This window comes from Protopterus annectens, chromosome 5.part0 (genome assembly GCF_019279795.1).
Source record: "Protopterus annectens isolate FY-2018-M chromosome 5.part0, PAN1.0, whole genome shotgun sequence".
NCBI lineage: Eukaryota > Metazoa > Chordata > Ceratodontiformes > Protopteridae > Protopterus > Protopterus annectens.
The window spans coordinates 956,146,449-956,166,208 of NC_056735.1; the positions used below are offsets into that span (position 1 = coordinate 956,146,449).

The window sequence follows — 19,760 nt, forward strand, 5'->3', positions numbered from 1 at the left end:
TAAATCCAATGTTTGCTGCAGTAGATAAAATATATTGCAGGCTGCCTAAGGGCTTTTCTTTTAAAAAGGTGTTTGAAGTAATGCTACAAAAATATTATATTTCCTTCAGTGCTGTGTGTGCTTGCCTGTTTCTTAGATTCAGCTGAGCATTGACAGTCAATGAGTGGTTGGTAAGCATGCATATTTTGTAAGAAATTGGAAGTTATAAGAATGAAGGTTCTTGTCCTGTCTTAGGATAAAAGGAAATAAAAATGAATAAGTAAACCGCATTAATACCATAGGATATCCCCTCAAATTCATCAAAGCATTTAGCAGCTTAGAGGCTGAATAAGTAGGTGGGAATATAAATGCTAACAATTGTGTAATAAAAACGAATTTATGTAGTTTTAATCATTTTATGCTTCTCACCATAGTGTAGCCATATGCTGTTATACCAATTCATTATATAAAATAGAGAAAGTTAAAGAAATTGAAATAAAGCAGACATGCAGTTTTCTACAGGGGCAAGTGTTATTTGCTGAAGGAACTCTCAGCTGTTACTTACATTTGTATACATTCTGCAACAAAGTGCAGTAAATAATCTTGTCTTAAAATGATCTTTTCTGTGTAATGTGCAGAACTATACTTTTTATAATATGTATATGGAAATTCTTTGTATTTGCAGGCTAACAGAGCTGCTTCCAAAACCCAATATTCTTCTCTTGCGACATCTCTTTGGGATTTTGCACAGTGTAGAACAGCAGAGTGTGGACAATCAGATGAATGCCTTTAATCTGGCAGTATGCATTGCTCCCAGTTTGCTCTGGCCTCCTGTGCCAACTAGCCCTGAAACACAAAGTGAAGCAGTAAAAAAGGTAAGCATTGCTAAACTTGTTCTCAAGCAGTGAAACTCTGTATCCTATTATAGGAACATCAGTGAAGAAGTACTGTTAATAGCATAGCTGTGAAATGCCAAACTTCTAAGGAACCAAGCTATTGTACTGGCATGGTATTGGAAAAACTTTTTTAATGTCCACTGGGATGGTGCAGTGCTCAGACCCTGTGGCTTACTCTCAGAACATATTTTTGGCCATATGTTTGTGCTTGGTTTGTGAATGTGTACATGTGTATCTCTCATCCTGGATAAGCACTGCTCTGCCTGAGGACCTGGAATGACATTAAATTGGTATTAAATAAATAATGAGTGAAAGAATAAATGTTTGCTTCAGCATTTTTCAGTGTGGTATTTTGAAAGTATCATATATGGCAGACAGTTATGGAATTACATTTTTATTGAAACTGCTTGCATGGCAATAGGTCCAAGAAAATAGAATAATGACAAGTTTTATCTTCGTGTTACTAGAAATTACCTCTCAACTGTACAGACTTTTGCAGAATGTCCAGATTTTTGCCCCATGTTTTTTGGTCTGTTTCTCATAAAATTGTGGTGTTCTCGCAAATCACTAGCAAATTACTGAGTGTTGAAGTTAAAAAATAATGGCAGGCTTTTGAGTTTCAGACTTCATTCCCTTGTGAAAATTCAAACTAATGCAAAACCTGTTATTCTAGCAACTTTCTAAGTTTGTAAGAGTAGTATTTAAAAAGTATCCCTATTTTTGGACCTTTGTCCCCCATTATTTATGGATTTGTGCAGATTTCTTGCCGTAAGAGGTTGAGAGGTATGATTGTGACCAAGCATTAATCTTAGAAAAGGAACCTCTGTAACTCTACCCTGCTAAGGAGCCTAAAGCTGCTATATGTAATTTGAGGGCAGATATCACAGCAAGAGGTTCTCCCATTTGATTCTCAGCTGGAGTGCGGGGAGTGCCTTCTGTGTGGAGTCTGCATGTCCTCCCCACGGTCGAGTGGCATTCCGAAAGACATGTGTGAATGGGTGTGCATTCATTGAAGGTCAGGCATCAAGCTGGCAACTCGGCACCATAAAAACCTACTGCCAGTCATTAGCGGACCGGAGTTCTGCTGTGGCGACCCCTAACCAGGAAAAGCCGAAAGACAAACAACAACAGCATTGGGCACATGTTTTTATAAAGGGGGATGAGGAAGATCTTCCCTGCAATTTTTCATGTTTGAAACAGTGTCACTATACAAGTAATGTTCCAATAAGCCTAATTTACAGAACTGAATTTATTAGGAAAAAGTATGTTAGAGCTTATTTAGTCACTTATAATCAACTTTAAAATATATGTTTTAGTATGAAGCATATAATGAAACATTTACGTTAAAAAAATCCCTTGGTAAGAAGGTCCCTGTTTGTACTATGACAACTTTCTTCTCTACAGCTTTCTTGGCTGTCGTATGAAAAGAGTTTAATTTAGATGATATCATAACATTTTATAAAAAATAAATAGAATCATGTCAGCTTCACCATTTTGCCATTCATTATTATATAAATTTTGCAGTATCTAATTTTTCCGTACTAAAATTTTCACCAATAAGTTAGACTCATTTTGCTTTCAGATGCCTTCCCTTTTATTAAATCCTTATCATTTCCAGTGAAATTCCAAAAGGTTGTTGTATCTTTCGGCTTTTCCCGGTTAGGGGTCGCCACAGCGGAACTCTGGTCCACTAATGATTGGCAGTAGATTTTTACGTACCAAGTTGCCAGCCCTGATGCACAACCTTCAACGAAGGCACGCCCATTCACGCATGTCTCCACACAGAAGACACTTTAGCTGAGACTCGAACAGGACAACGTCTTACTGTGAGGCGACAACGCTACTTATAAATTAAAGTTCATATCATGAAGAGAATATATCGGCATTAGTAAATGAGCATCATGAGTAGATAACATAGTCTGTAGTTATAAAAGTAAGCTAAATATTTCTTTCCTGAATGTGAAGTCTCATAATTTCAGATTGCAATTATTTTGTTGAGCATCTTATCAGCATATTAATATTTATACCCACAGATAGAAGGGTGGAAAGAAGTATTCCTAGTTGTTTTACACATATTTAATCACTCATCCCTAAATTGTAAGCTGTGTGCTGTGCATTTGATGTAGTCTGTTTTAAGATTAAACATATGAATTCACTCTTCCCTTAACTCCAGCTTAACAGTTTTTCATGTGTAAATTTAATATAGTAGCTTTACATTTACTGCATAATATTTCAGATACTAAAGCGTTAATAGTTTTCAACAGCAGATTAACTCTTCTTTGAGTACAGGATGTACTCATTTCACAAAGCCAATGCATATTATTAAAGTTCCTTGAAAAATATCTGATGACGTTAATCAGTGGCATTAGACACTCACTCATCCAAGGAAGGAAAACCTAAAGTCAAGCGAACATGTATAATGAGTAGGACTGGGTATTATTCTAATAACATTTATAACTAGAAACTTGGGCATTTTTATCTATAAACAATGTTCCAAGAACATTTTATGTAATTGCCTCTTTATTAGAGTCTGAACTACAGTAATGAGCTCAGAAAGCATGGACTGAAGAAACAACACCTGGAGTCTTGCAAGCATTTGTAATTAATACAATTGAGCATTCTTTTAACAATAATTCAGAGCTGGAAACTGTCAGCCATTTTACCTGCAAGCATTGTTCCAAGAATATTTTCTCAGTGATTGGTTACTAGACTTCTACAATACTGACCTCAGAAAGCATACAATGAAGAAACCTGCTAGTATTGCCACTTTGTAAACATTGTATCCGTAGTATATGTTCTGAAGAAAGCAGTATAAACCAAGAACAATAGATATGTACCACATGGTAAAAAAGAATTCTAATAAAAAAATATACATTTTTGTCTAGGACAGAGCATAAAGCACAACTTTATCATGATTTGCATATATATGACTTCCTACAGGTATCCATATTTGTACAATTTCTGATTGAAAACTGTTGTCTGATCTATGGAGAAGATATCGCATCCCTTTTTGAAGATGTAATTTCAAGACAATCAGAGATCAGAGAGGATGGATCAGGTAATCTTAAACAGCATGTTCTGCTTGCATTACATACAGTATACATTGCCTCACCACACTGTTAATGATTCTGAATTATCTATATAAAATGTCAGACTACATCTCCAGGAATTTATCAGTATTTATCATGAGTGTTACCATCCAATCTTTTGCAATCTGAAGAGCTTTTGTATCATTTTGATTCATATCTGAATTTGTATACAGATTAATCTTCTGCCTAGGGTTAACAGGAGTAATAACTGTAAATGACCCACTGCAAGGGAATTTAATGTCAGTCTAAACAGGAATTCAATTGCTTTCAAATGATAGTTTATGAAATCTATTTCAGATTGGGCTTGAATGAGTAAACTGAAGCAGTAACAGTAAATATAATGTTTGCTGCAGTATATACAATGCATTGCAGAGTGCCTAACAAATACTGTTGTCTGTGTACAAGTGTGTGTGTGTGTGTGTGTGTGTGTGTGTGTGTGTGTGTGTGTGTGTGTGTGTGCATGTCTGTGTGTGTGTGTGTGTGTGTGTGTGTGTGTGTGTGTGTGTGTGTGTGTGTGTGTGCATGTCTGTGTGTGTGTGTGTGTGTGTGTGTGTGTGTGTGTGTGTGTGTGTGTGTGTGTGTGTGTGTGTGTGTGTGCTTCATGTAGCTGTTACACAAGTTCATAAATATGCTCTTGGCATGCCATCAAAGATCCTGGTTTGAAAAAAAAAACATCTCAGAACTGTCTTGTGGAATGACTGATATAATTACATACATTTCACTGTTTCATGTCTTTTATACCGCACCTACTGATATCTCATTTTTTGTAGACTTGTAAAACTATTGACATTTTGTAAGGGTATTAGAAAATGAAATACTTTCAGCCTAATGTTGTGCATATGCCCCCTTTTTGATAATTTTCATAATGGGTCTCTGAAGTAAAAAAATATATTGCCACAGAAACAGGACAGTGGTAGTGTCAGCCTCTTAGAAGTGGACACAGTACTTAGGCTGTGGCTTAACCAGTCTTTTATAGGGAGGCAGAATCATCACATGGTCACTGGAATCTATTCATCCTCAGTACAGATGAGCATTCTGCTTACTCTAGTATATGCTTTCAAGGTTGATTTGTGGTGACTCATCACGGCCATAATTACTATCCGTGGGTCTTTCGCCTGACTAATTGACTGATGCTTACTCCCTCCCAGCTCATATATTATTTATGGGTCATTTTTTGCCAACTAAAACATATTACATTTGTTGGCATTAATATTCAGTTGCCATTGGCTAGCCCAGTTTGCTAGCCTCCTTAAATCCTTCCCAGTCTCTCTCCTGTATTTTTTATTTCTCTAGCTAGTTTAATATCATCTGCAAGAGGGTTAATCATGTTATCTACCACCCACTGTAATACCTAACACATATATTGAAAACAGTATATTCCAGGACTAACATCTAAAGTACGCTACTAAAGTCTTCTTTTTATTTTGGATAGTTAACCTCTGCAGCATCACTTTGCCCCCTGTCTTCCATCCATTTCTCTGCACTTTGTCCCTTTTTTTCATCCAGGCCTTTAGTTTCTGTAGTAATCACTTATCTGGGACTGAGTTGAATATCTTACTGAAATCCACATGTACCACATCTGGTGGATTTCTATTACCTGTCTTACCCAGTCATAGAATGGGATCAGGTGAATTTGACAATATCCTTGGCCAATGCTGGTTTTGAAATAGCTGTCTTCCTAACTGTTGGTCAGCAATTCTCTCAGGATGTTTTCTATGATCTTCCTCACAACTGTAGTCAGATGGGGATACTAAGGACCCCTTAATCACACAGGAGACCACTATGATACTGTTCCAGATCTTAAATACTAACATCTCTTTCAGGTTTCATGAGAGGAAGAATCAGCACCTTAGCCAGATATTTCATTGCCTTAGATGGTAGCCTCTCTAGTCCCAGTGCTGTGTCTTCCCTTAATGCCAATAGCATTTTATATAATTTATCTATACATAATTATCCTTCAAACTCCAGTTCCCAGTCTTTCTTCCCATATCAGAACTTTTCCCTCCCTTTCCTTTGTGAAATAGACAAACTGACAGAATCTTATCAGCATCTTTCTTTGATCCTAGCTTCCTTACCTCTGATTTGTTTATATTCATCACAGCCGTTATCTTTTCCTTAAGTACCTAACAATGCCATTTTCCCTGATTATCTGGTCAGATGTTTTGCAGTCCTGCCTTGACTATTCATCACAGCTCATTTTCTCTATCTCCTCTTTATATATGTTTGCCTGACCAAGTTCCCTTTCCTCTTCCATGTACTGTAGATTTTTTCGTTGACCTTTATATTGTTTGTAAGTCTGTGTTTAGGCCATGTTAGCTGTTTTTTTTTTTCATTGTTTTGACTTCCTAACAGTACCCTCATACATTTCCATCCACTTTACTGCCTTTATGGCTTTTCACAGTTGATTCACTATCTCTACTTTCTGCTGCGATATCATGTCCCTGCTCTGCTTTCCCCTAATCTTCTTCTGTATAATCCCATACCACTGATGTCTGACATAGCTTTTATATTGAATCATGATATGTCATAGTTACCATTTACAAAGAAAGCTTTTACCTCTAAACCCTGTATTTCATCGTAACGAATTAGCAGTATGTCTGCAATCTTCCTCTTCAATATATCATCATCATCATGCAGAGTTTTCTTAAAAGAAAAATTATCACAGGGTATGAAATTAGGAACAAAAGTAAAGGGATAAAATAAAGCAGCCATCCATTTGACACTGTTTTACTGCCACACACTATGAGCTACTTGGTTTCCTCAGTCTCTCCAGTTGCAACATCCTAATAGGTCTGCAGTCATGGTACAACATCCTCTGGTTTCAAGAAAAATAGATCTAATGATCATTTTGATTGGTAAGTCATACTGAAAGAAACATATGATAAGTTTTTTTTATAAGGCCCCAACAATCCAAAAATCTATATGTTTCTGTTGCATAATATATAGCAGCTAGCTTTAGGAATAAATTAAGACTCTTTCACCCTGTACACAGAGTTGTTTTCCACCCTGCTATATTGAAAATAGAATGTTTCTTCTGTTCCTGCCAAGTAAATAACACATAATGTGTGTTATCCCCTGAATCATCATGATAACATGCAGGCCTAGTAGGACTTCATTCTGGAAATTAAGTGGCAACTGATTCCTATAAGCAGTCAGCCATCCAAAGGAACTTGTTGTCTTCTTCTGCCCTGGAATGCAGACAAATAGATTATTGTGAGCTTTACTGTGTTTTCTAAAATCTCCACTTTTTGCTGGAGTGTGGAGTCCATAAGTACTTCTGTTGGATTTAGGAGGCACTCAAAATAACAGTGATAATTGGCTTATCGTCTGTCAAAGACAAATTCTGACATTTTAATGCATTTACATTTTTGATATTTATTTTCTGACTGACCCATCAGTACCCCTGGTGCTGCCCTGTTAGATGGATGCTTTGTCATTTATCAAACCAAAGGATGTCATATAACCCACATCGGCCTCATGGAATATGGAATATGGTTCAATATATTTATGAAGAGAATGAGCCAAGCTACTGATTAATCATCAAAAAAGACACAGATGCACTCTTCATTCTTTCTCTCCAGTGATAGATTTGAAGCAAATACCCTTTCAGAACCCAAACTATATAGCACTAAAATGCCTTAATTGGTTATAACTATCCCATCAACTAACATATACACAGCTTATCACCTATAAAATTATCCAGAATCCATCTGCTTGTCTTGCGCTAAATAACATTCTACACAACTGTGATCCTAGTCACTCATTATGATCCAATAACCAAAAACTCCTGTCTGTCCACAAGCCTATCAAATCTGCTGCTTATTGTCTGTATTCTTACCATATAACTAAGGCCTAGAACACCTTATCTCTAGCAATTAGGTCAATAACTTCCCACCCTCGTATCTAACAAAACCATTCTGAAAGACTTTCTAGCCAATCGTTGGTTCTTTTCTTGCTCAACACCAGGATAAACTGTATCCCTAAACATGGACAAATGCCTATTCATATCTTACATCTCCTTACTCTCCCTTCTTTATTCACTTCCTTACTTTTATCAATTTCTCACCCCATGGCTTTCTCTCTAAATATATCATGTTTGTCTTTTTGGCTTTTCCCGGTTAGAGGTTGCCACAGCAAAACTCTGGTCCACTAATGATTGGCAGTATATTTTTATGGTGCCAAGTTGCCAGCCCGACACCCAACCCTCAGTGAAGACATGCCCATTCACGCATGTCTTTCGGAGGCCACTTGACCAGGGGGAGGACATGCAGACTCCTCACAGAAGGCACTCCAGCTGAGAATCGAACAGGAGAACCTCTTGCTGTGAGGCAATAATGCTACCGCTGTACCATCGTGGCTTCTCTCTAAATATACCATAAGCCTGCTTTTCTCTCACTTTGTATTGCATTTCCTGTTTGGATTATACTAACATACCTTTAATTTCTCCATAATAGGCTATAATTTCTCTAACTGTTAAATCATTGTCATATAACTTGTATCTGCTCTTAACCAATGTTTTCATACAATGAATAATTTGGTATAATTACTTAAACTGTATTAATTTTTTTGTATTATTTTTAATAACTGTAAAATTATTATTCTAAAATGTTTTGTAATATTTTGGAGCTTTTCTCCTCAGGCTTCCACTGAATATGGGCTCCTACCCAATCAGCCTTTCCCAGTAACCAAATATCAATAAATAAATAAATAAATAAATACAATTTGCTTTTATTTGTTTAGAAAGTACACACTCATCTACTTTTTGTTCTCCTTCTTGAAGCTTTATATTTTTCAATTTTTTTGCATGACTGCTGTCGTGCTTTCCTAGTATTTTTTTTTTTTTTTGGCTTATTCTTATTAAAATCAGCAGTCTGTTAGAAATCAGTGGATTTGTATCTATATCATAGCAACCATCAAGTGTCTGAACCTAATTCCGATAGACTGTATGTCCACTGCAGCTTTCCATCACATTGCAACCACCTTCCAGTTCCTGTCATTCTCATAGTTTACCTCTGCATTCTTATAGTAGACATTTCGTTCATACATCCAGAAAATGGACTGGCACCCTTCCCTTTTACTCTGTTTCTTGCTGTTTACTGTGCCTTTTTATTTACACTACCAGGATCTCTTCAAAATGAGCTTATTCTTCACTGCCATCACAGTGTAAGGCAATCAAACATTCATTAATGTTTCCTTTCACTGTTATTTCCCTCAGCTACCATTGAAGGCCCAACCTTTATTCATATTTTCCTGTGTGCAGGTCACATTTCCATCTTATTCTTTCTGCCTTGTAATAGTAAAAGGATTGTCTGCTGTTTTGCATTTCCTCAAGTATTGCTTACTTTATTTGCCCTACTTTATGATAATTGCTTTAGTGCCACATCTCTGCGTCAGGCTGCATATGTTTCCACGATTTGCATCTTTTATTTCTGTTTGCTTTCATTGTATTACTCCATCATGCCTTTTACTGCCCAACAGTTTTAAAATAAACGTGTTATATAGTGAGTGAGTATGTTTTAATGTTTATGCTAGTGTACATATGAAGTGCACCATCCCACAGCACATAAAGTTAAACTGTGTTGCTGATTTTTAGGATTTTCTATTGAAATTAATTCAAACAAGACACTGTACAAGTGAAAATTACATTAAAAAAGAGGAGTATTTAAGGTGAGACCTATTTGGTGTTTTCACTTTAGATTCTGGTAGGCAATCCTGTTAGATAGGGGAGGGATACAAATTTCAACAGTGGAAAGGGCTATAATCTTTACAAACACCAATGATTTGGTTCTCATAAAAAATATGTACATATAATACATAACAAAATACCGAGGTTCAGTGAAAAAATAGAAGAGGAATATTACAATGTATTGTTGAGGAAACATGGCATAAATATCTAGAAAAAAAATGAAATTACATCTCAATTTAATGTGTTGCGGTACCAAGTGAAAACAATGTGATTGCTTGTCACAAAGGAGGATAAGTAAGTATTTTAGAATAACTGCAGAGGAAGAAGTTATATACTTATGTTGGCTGCACACTGATGTTTTAAAAGAGATGAACTTCTGAATTTTAATTATAGTATTTTATAATGTTGCTGGAGATATGCACTTGAATTTCTAAACAAGCACCGCACAAAGGCTCAGTGCTAATATTTGACAGTTTGATACATGAGGTTCATCTTAGCAAAGAAATAATTCATTATGCATTGTCTATGAATCCCTGTACCCTTTGCATGTCCAGTATTTGTCTGTGAATCCCAGCCATTGAATGTGCATTTATCCCATGAATGTGGAGGGCTGGAAGAAATATTTTTTTCCTATTGTCTTTAAAATATGGCAAATTAATATGCTGACTACAGCTGTTGATAAAATATATCATTACTGAGCAACATTAAATGCTACAGCCTCTATCAGTTTAAAATCCTCACAATATAATGAACTGACATCAGTGAAATACTCAGCTGATAGAATTTAATTATAAAGTTATTTGCAAACAAATACTGAAGTAAATCTGCAGTGTAATAATTAACATCTGTGCAGAAATAAAAGGTACAGAAGACCTAATGTTGTTGTTGTTGTGTCTTTCGGCTTTTCCCGGTTAGGGGTCGCCACAGCGGAACTCCGGTCCGTTAATGATTGGCAGTAGATTTTTACATGCCGAGTTGCCAGCTCTGATGCACAACCTTCAATGAAGGTATGCCCATTCACGCATATCTCCACACAGAAGACGCTTTAGCTGAGAATCGAACAGGACAACGTCTTACTGTGAGGTGACAACGCTACCGCAGCACCACCACCGCAGTATATATGATCCAGTTATAGTTGGCTTATAAGAGCACTGTACATGCCAATAAATTTGAATATGGTAACAATCCTAATTTAAAAAAAATACAAGAAATGAATTGTTACTTCCTGTTTCTTCAGCAGGCAAGAATAAATCATGTAATATTAATGGCAGAACTTTCAGAGTAAAACTAAGTAATATTAAAACAACCAATAAGCTTTTGTTGATAAATCCAAAATAAAATATAATTAAAATATTCTAAGAGTAAAGGGACATGTGATCAGACTAATTTGTATATATAAAACTGTAAGAAGCACATTATTGACTTCACTTCTAACATCATAAATGACACACTTTGTTACAGTTTGAAGTCATAATGATATTTTACTAAGCAAGTAGAAAAATGAAAAATAAGAAGATAATATATGTTCATATAAATTTATAAAAGGAAGGCAAACAAAAACAAGAGAATGCTGCTTAACTGTGAAGGAAATGACTGGTTCTGTGGTACCTGAAAAAGCAACGGCTAACATGAAACATTTTAGTTCTGAATTGCAGAGGTAATGGAGTGCAGAATTGTTGTTGTTTGTTTTTCGGCTTTTCCCAGTTAGGGGTTGCCACAGCGGAACTCCGATCTGCTAATGATTGGCAGTAGATTTTCACGAACACCGAGGTGCCAGCTCGACGTCCAACCTTCAACGAAGGCCCACCCATTTACGCATGTCTTTCGAATGCCCATCCAACCACGGGGAGGACATGCAGACTCCACACAGAAGGCACTCCCCGCACTCCAGCCGAGAATTGAACGGGAGAACCTCTTGCTGTGAGGCAACAACACTACCACTGCAACTCCGCGGATACACTTAATCAATATGTTTAGATAGTAGCTTCAAGTCCATTTAATAAAAGAAACAGTTATAGGAGATCATACTAACAAAAGACAAGATAATGGGACTCTGAAGGGTATGTACATCCTAAAACAGTAGGACATTTAAGGTTCGTGCATCTAACAGAACTAGCTGCTTTCTTTACCAGACCAGTTGACATTAGCATAGTTAAACAGGTAAACTGTCTTTGCAAAGGCAGGGGGAAGGATATAATTGACCAGAGTCGTATCACTCTCACTTTTGTACTGAGGAAAATTAGAAAACCGTTACACAGAAGAAATGCCTTTAGAATATCTGGAATTAAAAAGAACACAGGACGTAGTACACAATGAAATTACAATAGGAAACGTTCGTCCAACCCATTTATTTCTCTGCAGCTTTAATTTCAAGTATATTTTAATGATGACTGCATCATGGAATTCAAGTTTCTTTGTCACTGCAGCTCTTTATATTCAAGAGGCAATTTGCATATTGCCATGTCTTTGGCTTTAAAAAGTACCATCAAGTAGAAACAATAAACTTCTCTGAAATGTAGAAATGAAGTGATGCCGGACCAAATTTAAAATATTGCTGTACAAATCAAGTATAAAATGGTATTCTTTATGGATACCCCCCAAAAAATCAGCCTCCCATTTGTCCAAAACTAAATCTGCAAATGAGGGGGCCAACAGTTGGCGGATTTAGGCATGGACGCAGGGACGCGCGCCACCCCCTTTTAAAGCTGTTCTGTGAGTTAAAAAAATGCACCATACTGTGCTTTTGTTAACATCAGGAAATGTACAACGAAAATGGTACATTTCTGTTTCAACTTTACAACTTTTTATTTCTGTTTACATGAAAGATGTATTGGAGTTGCAATTGGAGGTTGCTGTGAGGTGATCCATAAAATGATCCTTAATTTCTCCTCCAACTGCATCTGCATTGTAGTTGAGTGAAAGTGAGTTTGGTCACAGTGAGGATTTAGATGGTGAAACAAATCCAAACTGCAGAGTTGGTCGACATCCTGTTCAAGTGTTCAAAGAAAACTGCTGCAGCGAGAACAGAATACTGTTCAGCAACACTGTGGCATTGTTTTCCTTAAAGGGACACTGTGCCAACTGAAAATGCCTTTTCCAATCTCGACCCAAACCTAAACATCGGCACTCACCCCCCTTTGTGATATCCCATTGATGTAATGAGCAGTCCCACGCACAGAATCATGTTATTGCATAATCATTTGTCCCTTTACGGTTTTTATTCCCTATGGAATGAAAAACTCTGCATTTGTGTTCCAGGCAGTATTGTAAATCTCCATTGCTTTCTGTAGATGGAAAGAGCATTGGATGTTCAAGTTTCATTATAGTTAAATATTACATATTTTGACTAATTCTGGCCTGAAAATAGCTGGCATTTTTGTAGTAATTGCATTATTTGTTAAGGTGTTTTGTTATGTCATATTCATTTATACAATTTTTTGTCAGTACAACTCTCACTTAATATAGTAGAATCTGATTACACAACGACATTTGCAAATAAATGCTGGTATGTAATTGCGCAATGCTGGTAGAACGCCTAAGCTAGAGATCTTGCTTGGAATATTTTTTTACTGTATAGTACAGTGCTTCATATTGCTGTTATTAACTAAATCCATAAATCTGTTTCCTTGATGGCACAGATTCTCAAAGCAGGGTCATTAAGGCATACAACTAATGTATATGTAACGGCTCAGGATTGTTGCATGTAAAAGTGGATTTGTTAATCAAGTTATGGTCTTTACCAATTCGGAAGATAAGAAATCTTTGCCCAGGCAAGTAGATACAGTGGCAGTGAGCATTTTTAGGACTGTAGTTTCAAAATGTAAGCAGTTGCTAATTTTTATTAAGAATTGCAATTAAATGCTATTAGAATTTGTTTTACGGCTTTTGAAAAAGTGTATTTTTACCTTGGATTGGCATCTAAATAAGTGTGCTTGTGTTTAACTGTGTGTAATTGCAGTTTGTGTATCGCTATGAATTCAAGTCCTGTGTACTTTACTTACTTGCTAGTTTGTCTATGCTCTGGTTGGGATTGCTGATATTATGCTGTGTGATACCTTTCAACTGTCCAGATTTTTGCAGACTGTCCCAATTTTTCCCTCATATTTTTGTTATTTTCCTCATAAGATTTGTGATTCTCTAGATTTTTGTGGCAAATCACTGAGTATTGAATTCAATAAATAATGACAGGCATTTGAGTTTCAGACTTCATATCCTTCAGAAATTGCATGGTAACAAAAAACCTTTTATTTTAGCAACTTTCTAAGTTTATAAGACCAATATTTAAAAATTTCCCTATTTCTGGGGCTTTGTCCTCCCATTGATTTTGACTTTGTCCGGATTTTTTGTCCTAAGAGGTCAAGAGCTAAGCATTTGACATTCTTGCATGCCAAGCCAAGTGGGTGAATTGTTATTTTGTACTGGAAGGCTGCAGCCAGCAGCAGTTTAGTAGACTGCCTTTGGACTTTGGCAGAAATACTGACAGTGAAGGCACATTTGTCTTCAGTCTAAAGATGTTCAAAGCTTTAGCTCTTAATTTTTTTGGTGCGGCATTGATGTGGTATGATCAGATAATATGAGATATGACGAAGGGCAGGAACATCGTTAGTCTGTGGATGTCTCAACAGGTTGTTTCCTGTTTGTAGTGATGCCTGTATCAGTTTTATGAGAAGCAATGAACAATGTATTTTTTCTCTCTTCATAAAGAATCAGTTTGTACAGTACTGAGTTTAGCTTTACAGTGCTGTCATGCCGCACTTTCTGCAGAACAGTCCCTGCTTGGGTGCTTGCATCCTGTGGGTGGGGCTTAAAATGTAAAATATCCTGAGATTTTAGGAGAAGAATTTATTAGGTTGCATGAATAATTATTTTCTACCTGAAACACCTTAATATTATTATTATGAAACAATCGAAGAATACTCATATTGTACAAGAGTGAGTTTTTATTTTGGCATAAAAGTCAATTTCAGGTCTTTATGCTGGTTGTTGCTATAATTTGTCTTGCAAAATCTAATATTTCTGTAAAAAAATATATGGCAGCCCTACTTCCATGTAATTCGCATAAATTGTAAAATGGGTATATTAGGAAACTTTGTTTTATAGTCAAGTCTGTTAAATGTTCTGTGTATCTAAACTTTGTGCATGCTACTTTTTAAGCAATGTAAACCTTGTCACTGTCTCATTTTATTGTACACTTCTGGGCTAAACCTGGAAATGGTACATTTCGATCAGCATTTGATCCCATTTAACAATTTAAACTTAAATAAAAATAAAATACACATTAAAATGAGCTTCTTCCTTGGACCGGCCCTCCTGCCCAGTTATCAAACGAATAAATAAATGATGACACACATCTTATTTGCTCAGTTGCCATTGTTTTTAATGGTGTTAACTCCATTGATGTATGTGATATTGACTCAGATGTAATTTTTTACTGCACAAATCTGAAAGCTAGAAATATTTATTTTATACTATATAACTATTTGCACTTGGCTACAGTATCCCTTCTTGATTTCTGCTTTTTTAGTACAACCTTGAAATTCTAACTGTTTTCACCCTTGGTACCTCTGTGGGATGATTTTTCTAACCATTTTAGATGAAAAGTATTTTTTTTTTTTTGCTCTAGCCTACTAAGACATAATCTTACACAACTCTACAAGACTACTTTTAGAAAAACTGACCTTCTGGATTACCTCCATTTCAAGGCAATGTTTCCATGGACTTTTAAAGTGGTCCTTAAAAGTCTGTCTGTCTTTACCTTGAGTTCTTCTACTGAAAGACTTACAGACATTTGTTAGTATTTCAGTTCAAAGTTATTTTTTGTACTGGCTTCTTAACAAGGACACTGTTTTCCTAAATATGAATGAGTACATATTCATAACTTGCACCCACTGTTCTCCCCTCTTTCACTTAAATATTAAATCGTTGTCTCATTAATTGCATCTATTCTTAATCAATGCTTTCATATTATATTTAACTTGGTATAATTATTTAAACATATATTCTTATAGACTTCTAAATAAAATTTAGATGTTTTTGTATTTTTTTTTTTGAATATTGCAAAATTGTTGTCTTGCAATGTTTTTGTAACATTATGGGACTTTTCTCCCTGGGCCCCTGGCTGAAAATAGGCACCCACCCAGTTGAACTTTTCAGATAATCAAATGACAATAAATAAATAACTTAAGTAAGCACAGCATTATCGCTTTTAGGGAGCAAAGAGTCTCTGACATATATAGAGTGATTGAGTTAAGAAGTTCAGAAGTAAGCCTCATGTAGTCTGATTAGAAATTTTTTTGCGGAGGCGGTGACCAATATTTTCTGTTGACGTACATTGCAGACAAAACATGTAAATGCCTAACTCGCTTTAACAGAATGCAATTATAAAAAAAAAAAAAACATGTTTTATTACTGGTTGTAGCAACAGTTTGAAAATGAAATGTAGTTCAGTACATTTCATTAAAGTTTAGCAAATGTATTTTTCTGAAGAATGTTGTTGTTGTTTATCTTTTGGCTTTTCCCGGTAAGGGGTTGCCACAGCGGAACTCCGGTCAGCTAATGATTGGCAGTAGATTTTTATGAAATGCTGAGGTGCCAGCTCGATGCTTAACCTTCAACGAAGGCATACACATTTACGCAAGCATGTCTTTTGAATGCTACCCAACCGCAGGGAGGACATGCAGACTCCACACAGAAGGCACTCCCAAGCCCAACCAAGAATCGAACGGGAGAACCTCTTGCTGTTAGGTAACAACGCTACTGCCGTACCACCGCGGCGTACTATTTTTCTGAAGAATATTCATCTAAAATACATTTTCTTTATTTTTCATCATCTTTTTATCTAGTCTATACTTCTCAGTTGTCCATATTTTTGTCACATGTTTTGGTCTGTCCCATGTAAAATGTGTGTGTGTGTGTGTGTGTGTGTGTGTGTGTGTGTGTGTGTGTGTGTGTGTGTGTGTGTGTGTATATATTTTTTATTGTAGCAACTTTCTTAAGTTTATAAGAACAATACTTAAAATTTGTCCTTGATTTTTGGCCCTTTGTCCCTCGTTATTTTGGCTTTGTCCAGAATTGTTGGGAAAAGAAATTGATAGACATGAGCCTCTCTAAGCAATTCTGGAATAAAACTTTTCTCCTGTTATAATGCCTCTTATCTTAGATTGTAAAGGTAAAGGCAAAATGCTCCCCTACTCCCACCTATACCTCCCACCTGTCTAGAATTTTACAAAATGCCTTTTAAGTTTTTGCTTCATATTTTTTGTCTTTTCATCATAACATGTGTGGCCTTCTGGCAAATAATTGAGGACTGAAGTCAGTAAATAATGACTGACATTTGAATTTCAGACTTCATATCTTTCAGAAAATGTATACAAATTCAAAACTTATTCTCCCAACTTTTAAGTTTATAATAGCAATATTTAAAATCTGCCGCCAGTTTTGGGCCTTTGTTTCCCCATTATATTTGATTTTGTTCAGCATGATTGAGCTAAGAAGTTAAAAGGTATGCCCCCCCGAGTGTCACAGCTCCAGTCAAAGTAGTACACTTTTGTTACAGTGCTTACCTAAGATCTCAGCACTAAACTGTCACAGTCAATGTCTATGCTCCACCTGTGTAATTCAATGGAATTCAGACAGCCACAGTTCCACAACAGGTAGAAAAGTATTGCAGTGCCAAATGTTGTCTTATTAAATTATTTCAAAATGTTGCTTATTAGTCTTCGTTTGCTATAAAGTACAAAACAAACTGTTACAGCATCACTTAAATCAGCTGAAATCAACTACTCAAGCACAGAGGCACAGCTGGGGGTTTCTAAATTAGCATATTTTAAAGTTAAACTAATATTGTGTCAGACATGGTTTGAGTAAACTGATGTGCAGTGAAGTACTTGAAGAAGATAAGCATAGTCTGTTTACAGCTTGCAGATCAAAACAGTAATGCCAAAAGAAGGTGTTCAAATACTGAACCCTCGGGACAGGACTAGTTGCCTTCATGCTTCCTAATAAGACAATTACCACTAGAACTTTGAGGATTCTGTGCTTAACCAGTCTGCTATCCTTCTTGCTATCATCATCATCCATCATCATCATCTATCTGTCATCATCATCCATTAACATGGGGCCGGCGTGTCATGTTAAATGTCTCCATCTCTCTCGATTCATTGCCTCACTCCAGCCATCTTCGACACTAATACCTGACTATTGCAGATGTTCTCTCACACAGTCCATCCACCTCTTTTCTGGATATTCTCGTTTCCTCTCACCTTCTTTCTGTCTGTCCCAAATTGTCTTCTCCAGATTGTCTTCTGCTTTCTGCACACGTGCCAGAACCACTGCAATCTGTTCTCTTTGATCTTTTCTGCAGTTGGAGCTACTCTGCTCTTATGTCCTCATTTCTTCATTTTCATCATATCTGCTGTAACCTCATCTGAGCCTGCTGCTTTCCCTGACTTCATTTTCCTTAGTGCTATTCTTACCTCTTCTAGGGTGGGCTCCTCTTCTCTCATCATAGGCTGTGTCTGGGGCAGTACAACTTCTGTGGGGTTTTCTTCATTCAGAAGTTGCTGAAAGTACTCCTTCTCTCTTCTATTGATGTCCAATGGAATGGTGACCAGGTTATTGCTGGCATCCCTTATGAAGGGTGTCTGACTGTCTTCTATAGCTTTCTGTCTTTGTCTTGCAACCTGAGATAGTTTCTTTTGCCACCTACTGAGTCACTTTCAAGAAGCTGGTAGACTGCTTCCAATGGCCTGTTCTTTGCTGTTGCAACTCCTTTCTTAGCTTCTTTGCTAGCTAACCAGTATTCCTTCCTAGCCTGATCCATCTTTTCTAGTATCTACTTTTTCCTGAACTGCTTCTTTCTTTTGACAGCTTCCTGGACTTCTGCATTCCACCACCAGCTTTCCTCATGAAAAGAGAAAGTTCTCTTCCTTGGAATTACTGTGCCTGTAAGATTCATTGTTGATACCTTTCTGCACCTTGTTTCGGATAGTCATAGAGAAGTAGGAGTTATGATGTTAGGTATACAAATTTTGGTGTCCCAATTTTCAGTTTGATGTATATGCTTTCCAAGAGCCTCTGTCTACATTTTTGATGTCTGCAGGTTGAGAGGTATGGTGACCTCAGTTTGTTTAGGTATGTTTCATGCATTGCCGGTGACATGAAGGGAGGGTGGTAATAAGCTAGTATGTAGTAAATTATCTTATTTACATTAACAATACACAGAGCATTTCTAGATCATTATTTCACTGTATAAACCCAGTTATGATGGAGTTCTGGAGGAATGCAAATATCCCTCCACCAACCATGGGGACTTCCAGAGTAGAGGATCTGAATGAGTAGTAGGCATTGAAGTTAGGCAGGAAGGGTGTGTTCTCAGCACAGAGGATAACATCATATGACTTCTAACTAATCTGCAAATGTGACACAGTCACTTTAAATCACTTTTATCCCCTGTCAAATGAGGTGAAAAGCTTGAATGTAAATAAAGTGATATTGATATTGGCACACAATGTTTTAATAGCCACTAAGCAAGCAAGAATAATCCACAATATGCACACATCTCAGCTACAGGCTGGTACCACCTAATCCGCAGTAGAGATCCTGTCTATAGTGGCTAACTTATGAGTAAAGTTCTCAACTCTGTGAACACCTGCAGTTACTTCAGAGTGTCTGTTTGCCTCTGACTGAGTGTAAGAGGTGTTAAAACACAGCCTCTCTACAACTACCCCACCTGTCTGCTACATTTGTTTACTGTACTACAATTATATTAAAGGAACACTCCGGGCTCAGTCACAATTTTACTCAACCACAAGTCTTCCTCTTTCCCTATAAACTGATCCCAGCCATCAGCAATTGCCAAAATGCACAAAGAAGTTTGTCACTTGTACATTTCTGCCTTTCCCTAGTGTAGGGCAGGAAAGCCCATCCCCCGTTCTTTGCTATCGCATTCTTTCTGGTCTAATTGCTCTCCACCTTGCTGACGTACCTTCGGCACAGTCAAAGCAGTAGTTCCTTCTTCAGCTGATCCTCCCACACTGTGACATCACCATTATCTAAGTCATCCCTTATCAGTTATTATAAATTACAGTGTAACTTGTTGTGGAACTCTAT

At 36.7% G+C, this 19,760-nt stretch overlaps 1 protein-coding gene across 1 annotated transcript in view; it reads left to right on the top strand.

Annotated features, from left to right (window-relative positions):
• Window positions 1-19,760, top strand: part of ARHGAP20 (Rho GTPase activating protein 20) — a 781,419-nt gene that overhangs the window by 748,353 nt on the left and 13,306 nt on the right. The window contains exons 13-14 of the mRNA XM_044072727.1: window positions 665-854; window positions 3,816-3,933. Coding sequence (XP_043928662.1) covers window positions 665-854; window positions 3,816-3,933 — 308 coding nt within the window. The remainder of the gene's footprint in view (window positions 1-664; window positions 855-3,815; window positions 3,934-19,760) is intronic.